An 18597-nucleotide genomic window follows, 5' to 3' on the forward strand; every position below is an offset into this window, starting at 1 on the left:
CAAAAACATTCAATAACAATTTACGTATTTTTTAGCCCTATGTAAAGAATCAGAAGCACCGCAATAACTAAAATAAATGTTCAGAGGTGTACAAGGGATACAGCTATCTATTGGAGAGACTTGAGACAGCACAAGTCTTCTAGCTGTAAATAACCAACCGAAACTCTTGGTGCTTAGCCAAACACATCGATAAGAACTCACTTCTTCTTCAGCCTGATGAATAGAATCAGAAGCACGACACAGAAGACAGCAAGAAGAAAGATGAAGATGCCGTACATCAGGAAAGCTTCTTGGTTGGTCATTATCTCCGGGAACAAAGTCTTTGGCTCCGAAGTTGTCTCTGGTGTTGATTCAGGTTCTGGAGTAGTTTCTGGTTCTGGTGTAGACGACATGTTTTATGTTCTGCCTGCAAATTAAAGGAGGCACGAGACGTAGGACTTTACATTAACACTGACAACTTGGACAAGAACAGCATCAACAACAAGATAAAAAATAAAAACAATCAGCAACAAAGAAATCCAAGTTGGAGAATCAAATTTTACGTCTCGTTCTGTCTTGAAAGTACCAGAGTTTATGATCACTGTTTGAAATGATCTCCTTATTCTGCTTTGTAGCTCAGTACAATCCCGGTCAAAATGTTTTGAAACATCTCTCTCCCCCACTCAATATTGAGTCAATGTTGTTTTATCGTAACCGTTGTTAGAATGGAACTTTTTTTTGCAGAGGAAGCAACATTGAAAAAGGGAAGAGGGATGAGATCTGTTCAAACTGTTTCAAGGTTTATACCCGGGATTGTAGCAAACTGTTCATTTTTTTTTATCATTATAATTATTCCAATGAAAGGTAAACCCTTGGTTTCCTTTAGGGCGATTTACACGGTACGACTTTGTCGCATGCGACAAGCTTACGACAGGCCTACGACACGAATTGTTTCGTGTAAATCAAACCTACAACTCGCTTACGACTGTCGTGTACGTCATAAAAAAAGTCGTAGGATTTTAAAACATGTTTTAAATCCTACGACAATCGTAGGTATAGGCAATGTTGAATGACGAGAGTTATGCGGGATTTTTTTGCATGACGCGAGCAGCGCGCGCTGTCAAAATCGCACACGACAGTCGTAAGCAAAAGTTGTAACGTCTAAATCGGCCTTTTAAATACTTCTACACTGAGCCGTATTTTTAGGACGTCTGACTAAAAAGGTAAAACTTGAACCCACGTCAGTGACGCTTCTCACTGTTATGAATGAGTTCAACACGGTAACAGAGATCAGGCTTGAACCACTAGCCTTCAAACTCGGATGCCGGCTCTAACCACTTTTCACGCTACGGTTTAGTCTACCCTGAATACAAGGCAGATGGTTAAACAGCTGGAAAGAGCTCAAATCGCAGGCAAACGACACGAAAACTCGATATTGTCCATCCGACGTAACTCCTCAATGATCGTCTCGTTCCATTTTTACAGTAACTTAAGGTCCCTCAGTTTAATGATTGGCTGTAGTGAGGTGAATTTCTTGTATTATTCACTTCATATTCCACAAATTATTGAACTAGACCAAATTTAACCGGGATGAACAAGATAACCGCACACACTATATGTCGGCCACTATCTTACAATATATGAAAATGAATACGTTGCATCGATATAACAAAATTAAGAATGGAGCTGTTTTTATGCTAACGACAAATAGGAGGACGGAAATAATTTCATGAAAACGATATTTTTTGGCGACCCTTGGTCTGCCTTATTGTCGTTCAGTGCTGAAATGACCGACGAGCCAAATTTGCCTTTCTTTGGATCGATTTTTCAGTTGATTATTATCCTTTTTAATTTCAGTTTTGCTTTTCTGTTGTTGTTTACTTTCTCAGTTATTCGACAGTTGAACGCTATAGATGGCATTTTATACCACCATTTAGTTACACCGATAACGACTAATCGAACAGATGGCGAACTTCTAACCACAAAATTAGAAAACGAGGTCTAGAAACGATGACAGAGATTAACGTAGTGTTCATGGCACAAAGGAAGCTTACAATGTCGATGTTTTGAGGAAGCATAAGCATATAAGCAAAGAACAAACGAACATGTTGCTTATCTTGGTACGTTAAACCCGTTTTCAATATGTCAAAAGTATAGATTTTTTTAGCTTCCGCTAAAAATGTCGAATTTCTCTCTTGGTGTAAAAGCATGTCACCTGGCGTTATTCTTGGACTATTCGATATTTTTTGCCAAGAATCGGCTCCAATATAAGCTATTTACAACGTACAAAGAGGTAAAGAAATTTGAACATACCGTACCAAGCTCGATCACGAAGCTGTTTAGAATTCAAGACGTTAATGATAATACTAGCTAAGCAGTGTATTCCGCTTATTATAAGTGTTTTCACACCAACTGAGGCAGAAATGCTAATTCTAGTTTCAGCTACTTGAATATTACTTGGTATTTACGCAATCATGCAAAAGCGTTTTGAAAGTTACCGAGGGCCAATCATCTCGCAGATTTTAGGCGCCATTTTGCTTTTGAGAGAAGAGGCTCTTGATTAAAAAACAATATATGTATTTAATCTAAGTAATTATAAGCTATTACCTGTTGTCACGAGAATGCACAGAACTTTCACTTTTCAAAAATATGTATCCTATGATCCTCAAAAACCGATCACAGCTTTACTCACGATATGATTGAGTTTAACCCATCTTTGTTTGTTGCTGTGCGCAACATATTCTTTCGCCGTTTTTATCGATCTCTTACACCTGTTTTGTAGATAAAATTGTACAGTGTGTTTACTCTATTTCAAGCAAATAGCTATAACGAAAATTACAATTAGAAAATTTAAATAGGAAAAATGAGGTGATGGAGAACTTCTCAGAGAAGTCGGAAAATTAAATCCCGCTTGTTAAAATATAAATATAGCTATCAATCAGTGTCAACTGAGTAGGACATGTTCACGATGGCCGTTTAACTTTTCATCCCACAGTGGTGTAATAGTATTGCGCAGATCACAAGCAGGAATTGCGAGTGTAACGAATTTTTGTACAAGTAGTTTACATTTATAAACAGGTTATGTTCAAAATGCTACCAAACGCAAATAAAACCGACGCCCCTGACCTTGAAAAAAAAAATCAAAAGATAAAGATTCTGTGGTCGCATCCAAGCGTACAAGCCTTGTAGAATATTCGTTTACTATATTTTGACTTTCGAAAGATCAAAAATAGATTTATTTTGACAGTTAAATCGCATTCATTTGCATTAGAAAATTCGAGAGGCTTGAATTTTGTGGAACAGCTGCAACTGTAAATAATATTTACTCTGGTTATCTTATGCTTCGCGCATCTTGAATTTTTCTTCCTTTAGCTCGACTGCCGGATACAGAGTTGCTGGTTTTCGTGAGAACACTTGAGGTTTGCAGTATCCAGTTCGTTACGCTCAGAAATACAATTTACAGCCGGTTTACAATTTCTATTTACAATGGCGTTAGTTGCTTTTCAGCTACACTGATGAACGAAACTGAAAAAAAATTGATTTTGCAGACAAAAAAACCACTAGACACATTTAGTAAATAATGTTCAGAGACAAATAGAAAATATTGGCGGAACCCACTGGCAAAAATCTTAGTGGAAATATATTAATTTGAAGATGGAGGGCTAGCTGCAGATGTCAGTGTTTGCGGCTAGCTTTAGCATACACGCTCAAGAGGTTTTTTAAAACCGTCAATATTCGGAAGTGCTCAAATAGGAATATTTCAAAAAGGGGCTTCCATTTTGGCACACAAATACTTCGGCCTTTCAATATCATACCTTTCGTGGTTATCAACTGGTCTTGTGGTCTTTGGTATAAGGGACACTTTCCGCAAGAGTCAGCTCTCTGTTGAGCGATTGTGCGATTGCACTGAATTGTTTATGACCTAACTGAAGGGAAACAAAACAGAGATGATCCCTGCTGTTGCTGTTATTGACCAGGCCTCGCCACTGGCTATAAGCACACAGGGGGTGACAGAGTTATCTATAATATCAGAACGACTCAGCGAACTACGATACAAAGAAGCAGAGCGTTTCAGGGGCTGCTATGGACAAATTTTGCTAGCAAAACTTTTCCCCTAATTTGACAATGGCAGGGCCGTGCATATGTCATAAGGGAACTTGCTGTTACTACACGGAACACATGCACAATACTTGCTTTGACAAATCTTTGTGCTTTTCTAGTATAGTTTAAAGTATTCTTTATATATATATATTCTTTGTATATTAAAAACAAGAAAAAAACAATAACAACAAACAATGACAAGATAGCGATTGTCCTAATTAAAAAAAAAGGGGGAAGGAAAGAAAGAGAGAAAAAGAAAAGAAAAGATTCAATGCTAGTAACGTCTGTCGACGCATGCGCCAGTATATGGTCAATTATCTACACTGAAACGGCCGGAAAACTACTCAGGCTCCTAATTGACTACATTATATCCTAGCAGAATACAGAATTGCAAGCTTATATGCATAGAATGGGATATTCCTATTTACTTGTTTTTCACCATTTTGTGGTTTATTCGCCGCTGTTTCTGTTGTCTATCGATCCCGCGATTGTCCCTAACATTTTCAAGTTCAATCCTATTAACCCTACTCAGCCTGGTCATTTTTTGACTTCCTAAACCTGAGAGAGATTCTACAGCTATGAAGCTACGTCAATGAAAACCCGAGGGGGATAGTACGTCCACAATTGCTCCCTTAAGCGTCCTCAAAATTGGACGATGATGCAGTAATACGACGAGATGTCATTGAATCAGCACAGCCGCCATCTTGGATTTCTCGGTTTCTGCAAACCTCAGAGAACCGTTCGATTCATATTGGCTTAAAAATAATTACAACCAATAAAAAAATGCAAAAAGCGTTGAAAAATGTAAAAGTTAAGTTCGGCACACACGAGGGTATTAGTCGAAGCGACTTGTTACAGGGACTAGTTCCCCATTAGTGTTTACACGATGGAATGAGTCGCGGGGACTGAAGGGTTTACACTGACGCGGGGACCTGTCACACCTAGAAATACCAAAATTTAGGGCGCTTTCACAGAAATTCGTTGAAACGTAGAGACGAAAAATCATCCGTCTTACACAATGAAACCTAATTTACTGAATTAACCGCAAAACATTGAAATAAATCAGCTCAAAAAAACCAGGTTTACTGGAAAAAAGTGAAAGATTCAGTTAGATTTTGATACAGGACTGTCGGTCACGCAATGTTTGCAGCGGAAACATTTGGCGGGAACTCATAATGCTGATCAGCGATTGGTTTATTTTTTATTTGGTCGCTGGGACTTGTCCCATGAACAGTTGACACGAAGGGACAAGTACAATTTCAGGGAACACGTCCCTGGGATTTGTCCCACGAATTCAAACCAGTTTGGTTTCTTGGAACTAGCCGTAGGCATGTTTCTCGCGTTTTCGCTACTATGTTTACTTCCTGTGTACAGTTAAAGGCGGGACACGTTTTCCCCACATAAATAAGGTAGAAATAATTCGCCTTTGCGTAAACAGAGCCTGAATATATCTCAAACAAACAAAACTGATCAGTTTTGCAGAGATTTGAGGCCTTTTTAGAAGAATACCTTCAATGTCACAGTCGGTATATATAAAGAGGCACGGACTACGGACAAAGGAATGGGTATAAAGTGAAATTGTTTTGTTAATGATGATCATAAGAAACTATAGTCACCCTCGAATTTATGCTGTAGCACTTATGGCTAATTTCTTCGGGCAGACTTAATAGCAACACTACAAAATAAATAAAAATTACAGAGATTTCTTACGACAAAAAGTTACAAATAATTTCTAGATAAATATTTATACAGTAATTTTATACGACAGATTAAGTTGACGGAAGTAATTGTGTCAGGAAGTGCGTTTCAGCATTTAGCTGGTAAAGGAGTAAAGGCCATAAGTAGTTGTCGATACTCTGGGAAGGGATCAAATATCACTGCCTCTGAAAGAGTAAGTATTGAGGCCATTCTGCTCATGGATTTCTTGATACGAAAGGCTAACAATGTGCTCGCTATGTTTTTGAGACAAACGTTGAGTAACCAGTTTCAGTCAAGTGAATAGGAGTGCCAAAGACCGGGCCCGTAGAACAATGTGATGATATGCGGAAATAGGCCCGCAGTAAACCGGGAAGTAGGCCTTTCAGAAATATATATTTAATTAATATTCTTCTCGGCCTCAATCAAGCTTGTTACTTTCAAATAGTTGGAATGAGATACGGATTTAAAGGAACTCCTCCCAACAAAATGGTTTCGAACCGAACTATACTTAGTTTTTCACATACTTTTAAGGTATGTAAATTGGCGATTATGCGGATGATTTTACAGACGGGTGTTTCAGCTTAGCTGAAAACTTGCCAAATTACCTCAAGATGATACTTAAAAATCTATCAAAGATGGATTTTAGAATCACGAAAGCTTTAAACCTGAAATGGTGATCTGGCTTGTAGGTGACATGGTTTACTTATGAACTTGTTTATAAAATGCAAAGAGCCTTGGGTAAAGGCCATTTATTGCGAAAGATCGCTGGGGCTGACAGCTTATAGTCACGACTGAATATACTTTGGTGTCTGTTTATAAGGAAATAGTGTAACCATATAGCGCTCCCATTTTTTTTGTGTGTGTTTTCGCTGCTGTGTTTACTTAATTTACTTATTTATTTATTTTGCCATACCACAAATACAATGTAAACAAAAAAAAAAAAAAGAGAAAAAGATAGATGTAACAATGGCGAGGAGACCTAGAGGAAACTATGAAGCTTATATTAATTAGGTCTCCTCCGTTTTATTTTACAAGATGAAGTCAAAAAAGAAGATAAGAGCACGACTACGGATACAATTACAATTTCATACAACTACAATGTCAAACGGAAGGATATATTACGAAAGGAAAAGCTACAAGAAAATGAAAACTACCAATAGTTATTATAGAAAAACACCTTAACTGCTTTCTTAAAGGAGATAGAGGAGGACGAGTCGACGATTTCGGTACAAGAGGAGCTGTAAAATTTAGGTCCCTGGTAAAAAACGGAAAATTGTTTGATGTTAGTTCGACAAAGAGGCAAACGATATAAATGAGAGTTTCTTGTATGATACGAATGAATTTCTTTCTGTAAGGTGAATTTACTGTCAAATTTTAAAGGAAGGGTACGGTTTTGGTAAGAGTACTTGAATAAACCTAATTGAAATAGGTGTATGTCATGAAATTTTAAAATACTAAAGATTGAATCAGTATGTGCATAGAAATGGCTTTTAGCTATAGTTCTCACTACTCGTTTCTGAAAAATTTCGCATTGAACCGGGAACTACGCGTTTCAGAGATATATATTACGTTTGTGATCTCTTGGTGTTGATTTGTATTGACATTCTTCCAAATTTTGAATGTGAACTACGAGGTCACGATCTGGTTGAGAACAGGAAGGGATCGAATCCTATCGAGCTTCTCTCCTCTCCCCCTTTAAAATCTTACACCACATAGAAACTGATGGGGAAAAATACCAAAAATATCATAACATTTTCATCTTTAATATTTCCTAATCCGGCCTGGCTTGGGACGAAAATGTAACTTTGAATCCTTTAGCTTTTCAAAACTAAAATTGCTTTCATGATCACGGTTAACAAACAGATTTTATGCTCGCTTATTTAGAGCGATCTTACTATAATGGACAAAATGCAAAGGCTAGCTGCTTTGTGATCTTTAGCACGTGCCTACATTGCTAGAAAATATTAGCTCTGTTGCCCATTTTTCAAAATTAAACTCCTGAAGATTATGTGGGCCTAAAAAGTAATTTTTGAAATCAGCTGACTATCGATTAGTGGTATTTTTTAATGCAAACTAGACCAGTGTGTTTCTTGATATTGTAACGTTTTCAACGTCTTTGCTTTCAAAATGATTAAAAATCGAACTTCCTGTTATGAACATTGTCAAGTAAAATAGTTTTTCGCGCAGGAAGTGTGAGAGACGTACCCTTGTCCCTCGTTTTATTCCCCGTCTGCATTTTATGCCCAGATATTGAGTCCACAGCGCGTGACTAATGCGTGGTCCACAGTCCGTAGTCCATATGTTAAATATGATCGTCTATCGTTCTGCGGTTGTTACAGACAGTAACCCACTTTGAAGAAAGAAATGCTGCTTTCAGTCAAAGAGCGACATAAATTTTAGAGCTTATTAGTCTCTAGCCTTGGATAGAACATGTTAACCTCATGCCACGCCAAGTAAGATCGAAAGAAAAGCAGGAAGTAAACACGACTTTGGTTCTGGCCGGCTGGTACACAAGACGATTTTTTGCCGCCATAAAACATTGCTGTAAACCTCAATGCTTCGAAATGATAAACGCGTCGAAGTTAGTGCAAACAGCGTATCTGAATAAACAAGATCCTAGTTTGCAAGCAAAAATTCCTGAGGCTACGAGAGACTGCAGTGACTTAAACTTTGGTCAAGCGATGAATTGATTCATGCCGACCCGACTTTACTGTTCAACTTACCTGCTGGATTATGGGATAATCAAGTCTTGCTTTTTCTCGAGAATATTGCCTGATTGGGTATGCGTGCCGATAACGAATTAAATTAATATTGTCCTCGGTAAATAGCTCTGAAAACAAAGGACACGACCGCAGTGCCTTAATTTTCTTTTCAGTGAGACATCTATCAATATCAAATGTCAATGTGTCACATGAGTGAGTAATGAAATGATTAAGTTTCCCACGGCATTTTTGTTTGCTTCAATTGTGCAGAATACAAAGGCGAAAGGTAATTAAGAGCTGTTAAAGGCCCACCATTTACACTTCACTGACTGGAAGTTAGTAAAACAGGCCCGGACGTGAAGGCTGATGACTGTTGCATAAAGCGAAAATCAAAGTTTAAAAAGCTACTAGCAGCTGTCGGGCGACTCCTTTGGAATTTAAGGAATTCATGTCAGCTTCGAAAATTTTAAAAACCTTCAAGGAATGTCGCATCTGAAGTTTCAGCAGTTTCTAACTAAATGCAGGCTAAATATAGCCATTTTAATGGGCCAGGTTAATAGTCTTAATAGTTGAGATGCACAGGAGGAAAGAGAGATAATCCACATTGCAATCGAACCTCTATATCCAGATTTCTCGATTATTCCGACCCCTCTCTCTTGTCAATTTTTCTTGTAGTTCGTGAATATTAATTCGCTATAATCACGGACTTTTAAGTACTCTTTCAGCTGGACTTTCAGTTTGCGATGATACTATAGCTGTTATAGAAAATCTCGAATCAAGAAAGATTCTTCGAACATTTTTTCACAGTTCATTTAGATTGTATTAAGCTTGGGTTGCTTGTATAATTTTTTGTTTCTCACGGTTTACTATTTATCACTGATATTGATATTTTCGATTATCGGGGTTTGCACTGTGCTTTTAGGGTTTGCAAATGCTGGATTTTAATTCTTCCAAGCTATTTGGAATGATCACCAAAATGTTACATGCATTTTAATACGTGTAATATATAACTTCAAGGCTTAATGTAACACGATGAGTGAACTATGTGCAAGGAAACGAGAAATTAAGTGCATCGGAACGTTTCACATTATATTCATAGTAGATTGAACAAAAAAATCTAACCAAAGCAAATTCCTGTAAGCTTGATTGTTAAACGTTCGTCCAAAAAATCTTTTCATTAGATGACGATGATATCTTTAAAAAAATTTCGAATTTTCTACCAGTACCTAGGTAGGAATTAAACCCGTTTTGGCCCGCCATTTCAACTGGGAACGAGCAATGAGTTACAAAAAACAATTTTTTTTTTTACAAAAACTACAGAAAGATGTCATTGTCGTGAAAACAAACGTCCTCCTGAAATATTGTTGATCGTTCTATCTGGAGACATTCTTAGTTGGTAAAGTTCAGTGTCGTTTCCTGTGCAAAACATAATCAATTTACTCCACTGACTTTTGATCAACTGCCAAACCTGGAAAAAAATTGGTGTGTATTTGTGACTAGCGCGTGGATTTTACAACTATAAAGGACCAAGAAGGGTGCACTTTAACGCTAATGATGAACTTTGTTGGGTCACACATTGGTTTTTTGATAAACATGGACTATGGAGGAAACTTGTCGGCAATTCATAATAACGTGGAAACTTACGTCATTAGAAAGTTGGTGGATGACAAAAGTTGAGAGAAAAAAATTAATTTGTTGTGACTGGCGCGTGGATAAGTTCAAGGCGTACATTGATGGGGAGACTTAGAATACTAGCTTGGAGAGAGATTTTGTGAGTGCCGTTCGTTGTTTGGAGTGTTCAGGATCTTAGTAGGATCACTAAACGTCTAGGCAGGTATATTAACCACTGGAATAATGAATCGTATTTTATGTGACACTCATCTGCCTGTTCCCCATGTAATCTCTGACGATTTCTCAAATTTTGAAGTCGGCATTTTCACTAGTTATGTCCCTAGGGATCTCGCCGTGTCTGAAAACTCCCATGGGAACCTAAAAAGTGTCTCATGGGACGTTTTCGGACACACTGATTCGATTAGAAGCTTTTAAAAGAATATTTGTATTACCTCCAAAAATCGACTTGTTTGCAAGGAGTAAGTGAGGGTAAAAGGAGGAATGAGTTTGCGGAATGGTATGTGGAATGACGTGCGGAATGGCATAATTATGCAAAATACGAGTTGCGGAATGACATAATTATGCGAGATACGATTTATGCATAATGACTCACAGAAATACATTAAACTGAAAATTGCACCTATTTGCTACAGAAGCGGTCTGATCAATACTGCGGGCTCAAAACGACAGCTGTTGCACGAGGGGCATGGCGGAACGCATGATGGAGGAAATTTCTTCCTGTAGCGGTAAGCTTTCTGCATTTTTCTCGCTTTATCCCTTCCATCCTGTGTAATATATAAGCATTGACAGCATATATTTCGTTTTGTTGCAATATTTAATTCGTATTTGGTGTTTTGGGCAAAATTTCTGCCCACCATTCTAATTCAGTCACATGTTTTACACGTCAGTCAAAATGATGATACTGTATTTTAATTTCAGACGAGGAAAAGATGCTGTTAAAGTGCCCATTTGAAAGGTGAAAATGGCTTATAACTTGATACACTATATTAGATATGTTTAAGATTGATAGTGCTAGAAAAGTTTAATTCTCAAACTCGTAGGAATCGATCGTGATGCGAGGGGCGCCTCTTTGGATGAGTAACAACGGGACTTCTTCCCGAGGGAAATGGAACCCTTTTTACACCGTCAATGATACATTTTGAAACGCGAAAGACAAAGAATATCAAAAGGCTCTCTCGCAGAGAATATTTGGGTAAAAAGGTAGAGGCTTCTTCAGGATATCTTGCACTTTTTTCTTGTTTGATTGGATACTTTCAGAGCTTCTTTTGATAGATGCGCTTTAAGATGGCTGGTCACTTTTTATTGCACCAGTGTGAAATGACATGTATTCATCGAACTGACTCACATTCTCCCAGCTATCAGTCCTTTACAGTTTTTTAGTGTAACATTTGTAAGTAAGACTTTAGGTTTTTTAGTCGTTTTAGTGGCAATGTATAGTTTTGTTAGCTTAACGGTAGCTTTCATGCACATTTGAATAATTTTAGTATGTTAACTTTTACACAAAACCTAACCTAGGGAGTACATATACAATTAAATTGTATGCCATAATTTTACCACATAAATATACATAAAATTAATGACATTTCTGATTATATAGAGACCCTTATCCTCATGGAACCACTTGAAATGAGACTGATGACATTGTGCAGAACACTTTTTTAATCCAGTGATGGCAAAGTGTGACACTTGTAGGATGTGGTCAGATGACAAAGTCACAAGTACCACACACGCTGCTCTGGTAAACTTGCAGCCATTAGCGGGCACTAATTGGAAACATTGGTATTAGGTGCTACCCCGTCAGTACCCCTTAATAGTTACCTTAAGAAAAAATACTGACCCTGAGTGCGATGAATAACAGCTGTTTTGCCTTTATTAAGCCTCATCAGCACGTCATTTATGGTACTTGGCACTATTTTAATCCCACTGTAGCTTGGACCTGAATCTAACAAACAATTTCCTTTGAAATGTAGGGGATGAATGGGCCCTGTGTGCCCTTTTCCAATGGCTCTGATTGTATTGGTTTTTTTCCCATAGGAGTCCTAGTGCTTCTCCAAAAAAAAAAGAAGTGAGTAGCCATTTTCTTTGTTCCTTGTAATGGTTTTTGGATTCCAAGAGGGGAGATCCATACTTTTTGTTTGAGTCCAGCCGACAAGAATTTAACTTGTTATTAAATTTGTACATACATACAACAATCTATGGAAACCTGTATGTACATTTATATCAGACATGTATATGCCTTACATGGGAACAAGCAATGCTTGAATGTTCAAATCTGTTCCATGGTTGTACCCGGAATCTGCATGACTGGCATTGCTTTGGCATGGTTGTAAAATACAAGGCATCCTCCCTCCCCCCCCCCCCCCCTATTAATCTCAAGTTGTTTCTTTTCTTTGAGAAACAGACTTTAAGATACGTGCTGGTTTCAGAGGAAATCATGTTTTAAAAAAGTGTCCTAAAAACAATAACTTTTATTTCAGGTAAATTGGTAGAGTTGACATTGGTTTGCTTTTTTCCATTGACAACTTTTATGGGTCCACATAGACTTTTTTATTTTCTTAAATGACTCCCCCCTCCCCACCCCTACCTCATCAAAGCCATTTTTTACTTGTGCTTTTCCTCTCCAATTCCTCCAAACCCTTATCATAATTTGATCAGTCTATGTGATTATCATGTACCTCTTTCAGCATTTTTCCTCTTAATAACAAACAATATAAATTTACTTCCTTCTTAGGGGGGAGGGGTCAAGAATGGTGTAAAATGATAAAACGCTATGGGTCTTATAACTTGGAGAGAAAAGAGGGAGGGGTAATTAGGTACAGGCTCCCTGGGTTCCTACTTTAGATCCAGCATTGAACATATTTGATTATCTTACATGTTCAGGCAAAGATATCAAGATGTGGTTTTTATCAAAACAAAAGTGGAGGTGAGTTTGTAAATGTTTATTTCTAGATTTTTCGTACACAAATTTCCATTTTAAGGGTAGGTTAATGGTTATTTATGGGTCTATCAATGTAGCATATGTACTTATTAGTCACCACTTTTTACGTATAAAATAAGACAAACCTCCTGGTGGTCCAAGAAAAATACATGTTGTCTCAGGTCCAGTGTACACTACTTAACATGATATGTAAAGCATGAAAACGAACACCCCATATCCCCAAAAGCTCATGAATATATTATTTAGTAATATGCTTTTTACTTTTTAAAGGAGCCCTCAACTAGCTTTGAAGTAGACTCAGGAGGGAAGAAAAATCAAGAATTAAATCCAAGGTGTGTGCATGTGCAAATTATGCTTTAGAGATCATATGGGCATGTTGTTGTTGGTTCTAGTTCTTCAACTTTATGCCCTTATTTATTTTGTTTTTCATTCGATGGGGAACGTTAGGGCCACAGATTGGTCAAGCATTAAGTACCATCCACAATAAACAGCTGAAATTTGATGACATCTATATTTTTATTGATTTATTTACAATAAATTATGTTCCCACATTCAGAAACAGATTTTATTCCATATAAAAACCCTGTCACTTTGATTATACAGTAAATTACTGGAAAATGCTACAGATCCTTTTATGGCTTGGGGTATTATAACCACATGCATTTTGTATTTTAAATTATTATGACTAGGAGGGTTGGGGTTGGGGCAGGGGTCCCCTCCCCTGGCTTGGGAAATTTTAATTTTTGTTTTTAGTTTGGCAAGAGAAGTAAAATTGGGCAACTACTACCCGAATACGAGTTATCTGCTACTAATGCATTTTGCCCTTACTTGTATTGACTCTTTCATTCTCTTATCTTATAGTGTAAAAAGCCTATCACAGACACAAGTGTGATATTATTGACCTGTGTTGCTCATCCAGTGATGAAGAAAGTCCAGCAATCCAGTCACTTAGCCTGACTTCAGATGACATACAACATGTCAAAAGTACACAAACAGACAGTAGTTCATCATCTGATGAGGAAGTAGAGTATTACGGTGGAAATGTAGCCCTACCTATTTTTAAAACTGGGTTTAAAGGGAATTCCCTTACTGCTTTGGACATTGCACAGCAACTCCTCTGGACAGACAAAAGTGAAGTCATCTGCCATACAGTTCCAACAAGCATACAAGATGACGTGGTCTTCCTGGTTAACAGTGCATCATTTGACAATGTTGACGATTTGAAATGCGATGACCTTGGTGTCTGGAGAGCAAATAGAGTCCAATCTGACTTTTTTCATGTCTATGGGTGAGTTGATAATTCTGCGACTGCCAATTAATGCATTGTTCAGAGGTATTTAAGTATGTGAAAAAGAAAAGAATGCCTGGGATATTACCCAAACATGTACATCCTATCCAAGGGAAAGTTGCAATATTATTATCATTAGACTCCGAGCTGCTTCAACTTGGTAGTAAGTCAAGTCAAGTCAACTTTATTGTGTAGGTAGTAAAATTGGGTTTTCTTAGTTCCTTTCTCTTACCTTACTTTACCTGAATGATAAGTCAGGATTTGGTTTTTGTCCTATCAACTGGTGGTTTTTTTTGAAAAAGTCAAAAAACCCATATGCAATGGCAAAAAATGTGCAGCAAAATTAAATAATATAATAATGTATTTGCATTAATTTTCACATAATTTATCCTTTTTTTTATAAAAATAATAGGCAGTTAGAGGAAATTGAAAAGCCAATGCATTTTGATGAGATAATTAGTTTTGGTGGAACATATTGAAATATCAAGATAAACAACTGTCTTCAGTATAAATTTGTAATGTTCAAAAGCTAATTTTGTGTACACTCAAAAATTTCTATACGTCTGTACAATTAATAATTCAAATTCTATTTATGACAGACATTTTTCCTTGCTTTTCACACTAGCATCTAAACTAAGCAATCAAGTCACAAATTATATAATATTTTAAATTTTGATAAAATGTTTCCACAGACTGGAGTTTCCTTTCTATTCACATGTAAGCCAATTACACTGTAGCCCAATTGTTACTTTGTTTGTTTCAGGAGCTCCATCTTAAGAAGTACAAAAGACAATTATGACAGTAAAAGAAATGGACACATTGTGCTGAAAAGAAAGTACTACTACAATAAGAGCTCTCCAGATTTCAAAAAACGGATTGACTGCATTTTAGGTAACTATGGTTCTTGTGAGTTATTAAAGGCAAACTAACCTAAATCTCTGATATCATAATTGTGTTGCTTTCCATGTTTAAGGCTATTTAATCAACCAAGGACAAAAGGGTTGTAACAAATTCGAATTTAAGATGTCTTCATAGTTCTGCAATGGAAACAATTGGTGCATGAGAAAGTAAAATATTTGGTCACTGACCCCCATCTCAGTGCAATGTTGAGTCCATCGTGGGACTTCAAAATTTAATGGGGGTAGGGTGAGAGGGAATACAATGCATGGTTAGCAGATAACATGGCCCCTTTAGTTTGGTCACACTAAAGAAGCAGTTAATAGTATACTTTGTAGGATTTGTCCTGAGACCTTTTGTCCTTGCATGATTATAGGTTCATCAGATTATCATTAAGGATTGGATTAGTTCTATGCACAATTCACAGCCTGTTTTAAATTTCATTTTATGTCAACTGAAGAAAATTTATAAAGTATTTTGTCTCTTAAGGTATATGTCACCTGTTTTGTGTTAATTGTTTACACTGTTCATCAGCTCTTCATGTAAGAAAACATGCACAGGGGCGTAGCGTCCATATACACACGTACCCTGTGCGTACAGCTGAGATCTGAGAAAAAAAATTTTCTCATTAAATTTGCTGGGTAAAAATTTCATATTTTCACATTATACTGGCGATTTTTATTAGAATTCCCATTTTAACATGCTCTCGTAACATTGTTAACTTATCCTGTGTCTACATGCACTGCTAAATGTGGCTTCAGTAGCATGAAGAGACTAAAATCTCCTCTGCGAAGTACGATGACGGACGAAAGATTAAGCTCCCTAGCAATCCTTCATATACATTAGAACTTGGATACTGACAGGTTGGTAACGGAGTTTGCCCGTCTAAGGGTGGACGCCTCGCCCTTTGCTGTGACCTGTCTTCATTGTTTTTGTATTTTTTTCTTTTCGGAACACTGTAGCTTACAGAAAACACTCGGGAAATGGTTAAAATAAACAACTTTCCACTGAATTTTTGCCCCATTATTTATTGAAAATGCCCCGCAGAAAAACCAGGAGATGGCATTTCCAAGACCCTAAATTTCAAAATTTTCTGGGGGAGCATACCCCCAGTTGTAAGCGCCTTTGGCGCTTACGAAAAATTTATTCTCGTGCGTACATCTTCAAAATCCCACAGTACACCCCTGATGCAAGGAAGCTATAACAAAAATACTTGCTTTTTTTCTCTCATGCAGATGTTGATGGACATATATTTAAACATGTCATGGTGCAGTACTGGTTTGATGGTGACAAACATGAAGTGAAACCTGTCCCTCATGGAAATGCCAAGAAAAACAAAATGCCATTTCGAAGAACACGAAGCCACAAAAGACAAATTGCGGGTAGCAGCAACAACAATGCAACCAAAACGAGCATATAACCAAACCAAGGCAGCCATTGGAAAAACATCTGACCTGCCGTCCATTGCAGCTGCACCAAGGGACCCCATGCAGGCCAAAAACTTCCGCAAGATGACTAGTAAACAATCTCATCAGTCCATTCAGAGTAATTGCATTGACTATCAAGACCATTGTGATCCCCTTTTTGCTGTTCTGCTGCAATGCAAACAGCAGCAAGGTGATTTGAACACCGCATTTGTCAGAGAGGTTCGTTGTGCCCCAGAACCAGAGGTTGTGTGTGCCACAGAACAACAACTTACAGACATACAGCGGTTCGGCTGTAATCCTCAACACTTCACTGTGTTAGGCGTGGACCCATCATTTAATGTAGGGACGTTTTGCTACACCTTAACTACCTACAGAAAGCTCATGGTTGTTGACAAGGTGACAGGAAAACACCCAGTCATGATTGGACCCATCCTTTTCCACATGAGAAAACTGGAGTCCTCTTACAAGCTTCTCACATCTACTATGGTGAACTTGAATCCAAACTTGTCAGGATTGTTGTCGTTTGGGACTGATGGAGAGCACAATGTTGCAAAAGCATTCTCTGATCAATTCATCTTTGCAGTACATATGAGGTGCAAGAAGCATTTAGAAGACAACATTGAGTTAGCAATGGTGCGCATTGGTATTCCAGCGAAGATAAGAAGGGAAATGCTTCTAGACGTCTTTGGAGCACAAGAGGGCGGGACGCAGTATTTTGGCCTCTCTGATGCAGTCAACGCCTCTGACTTTGACGAGAAACTTGTTCTTGTTGAACAGAAATGGGCTGAGGCCCATCCACTGGGTTTGGAGTTTGCAGAATGGTTTAGACGCAATTCTGTGGGAGTGATCAAAGACAGCATGTTGCTTCCTTTGAGGGAACAATGCCAACTTGGATCACCACCTGATTTCTACTATAACAATGGCAATGAGTCTATGAACAAGCTGTACCAAAAGTGGTGTAAGGAGTCCTCAGGCGGAAGACAGCTGGACATGAGTAAGGCTACTGGAGAGATGAGAGCATTAGTGGCACAGCGTCAGATGGATGTAGAAGATGCCATCTTTGGAGTAGGTCCATACAAGGTAATCCCAGAGTTCCAGCACCTTGGAGTTGACCCAGCAGTATTTCGAAATATGTCAAAGGAACAACGTTTGGCTGCCGTTAAACGTTTTAACAAGGTAACTTCAGTAAATTGATACTTATACGTGTACTGCCCTTACGCTTGAAGTATCTTTTACTTAAAATCCAAACAGAGTCCCAGCTGCCAGAATCCCACCACCACAACAACAACAACAACAACAAAATACTTTGCAAAAATTGAAACCAATAGAAAAAAATCCCCAAAATTTTACATTTCAAGCCCATAAGATTCTTCCGCATGTCCCCATTTTCAAACCTGAGTCCCATCTCTCACCCCAGAAGGAATGTAAATCCAGAGAGTGGGTATTTCTGTGCTCATCCTCTGTAAAGTTCCCAAAAGATCTAGAGTGAATCTGTATAATTTATCTATAGTGATGTAAGTTCTTGTATATGTATACTATTTAAGGGAATGTGCTTTAATATTCCTTTATTTACCTGAGAGTATCATAATTGCAGAATGTCTTAAAAGGGGAGACGCTTTACAGTGGAGTATAGCCAAATAGAGAAAAAAGATAGATATTATTGTTCTATCTGGATTTTCAAAAACATACCTGCACTTAACCTACGCAGAGACAGAAAGTTCACCCTAACTGAGTCTCACAACACTGCCCTCCCCACCCCTCTGCTTTTCACACAAAATTGCAAGTCACTCACCTGCATTTAGGCCACACTCCAGGCTTTGTGTCAGCTTGATGCAGTTGATTGTCAACAGCCTGTGTCTCTATGGGGGAGGTCAAAGGACATTAGGATTATTAGTCACCCTGGTTTAAGAAAAACAGCAAATTCGACCGAGCTGA

The 18597-nt window shown here is 37.9% G+C and overlaps 1 protein-coding gene and 2 long non-coding RNA genes across 9 annotated transcripts in view; 2 read left to right on the forward strand and 1 right to left on the reverse strand.

The window, feature by feature from the left end:
- Positions 1-8671, reverse strand: part of LOC146470369 (uncharacterized) — an 11354-nt gene extending 2683 nt beyond the window's left edge. For 2 of the 5 annotated variants that reach the window (XR_014867101.1, XR_014867097.1), the window contains exons 1-2: positions 8502-8671; positions 202-406 (exon numbers count right to left, since the gene is read on the reverse strand). This is a non-coding gene — a long non-coding RNA (uncharacterized LOC146470369). Of the gene's footprint in view, positions 1-201; positions 407-2292; positions 2451-3794; positions 3902-8501 lie in introns of those variants that run through there. The other 3 variants (XR_014867099.1, XR_014867098.1, XR_014867100.1) reach the window with 3 other exon arrangements.
- Positions 8672-10580: 1909 nt separating this feature from the next.
- On the forward strand, positions 10581-14087 carry LOC146470370 (uncharacterized). 2 transcript variants are annotated; one of them, XR_014867095.1, is made up of 6 exons: positions 10581-10837; positions 11031-11067; positions 12147-12177; positions 12993-13035; positions 13321-13382; positions 13912-14039. It is a non-coding gene; the product is annotated as an uncharacterized LOC146470370 (long non-coding RNA). The 2 variants fall into 2 exon arrangements; XR_014867094.1 differs by lacking the exon at positions 12147-12177 and having other exon boundaries at positions 13912-14087.
- Positions 14088-14201: 114 nt separating this feature from the next.
- Positions 14202-18189, forward strand: LOC146470371 (uncharacterized). Of its 2 annotated transcripts, none has more exons than XM_085122481.1 (2): positions 14202-14338; positions 16471-18189. In XM_085122481.1, the coding sequence occupies exon 2, from the start codon at positions 16552-16554 to the stop codon at positions 17854-17856; it is 1305 nt and encodes a 434-aa protein (XP_084978607.1). In that variant the 5' UTR covers positions 14202-14338; positions 16471-16551; the 3' UTR covers positions 17857-18189. The 2 variants fall into 2 exon arrangements, with proteins under 2 accessions (XP_084978607.1, XP_084978606.1); XM_085122480.1 differs by lacking the exon at positions 14202-14338 and adding an exon at positions 15102-15229.
- The last annotated feature ends 408 nt before the right edge of the window (positions 18190-18597 follow it).

This window comes from Pavona decussata, unplaced genomic scaffold (assembly GCF_977016875.1).
Source record: "Pavona decussata unplaced genomic scaffold, jaPavDecu1.1 SCAFFOLD_114, whole genome shotgun sequence".
Taxonomy (NCBI): Eukaryota; Metazoa; Cnidaria; class Anthozoa; order Scleractinia; family Agariciidae; genus Pavona; species Pavona decussata.

What these genes read in the sequence shown, in the direction of transcription:
- LOC146470371 (XM_085122481.1), top strand. Translation starts at nt 16,552, where the DNA reads ATGGAAATGCCAAGAAAAACAAAATGCCATTTCGAAGAACACGAAGCC.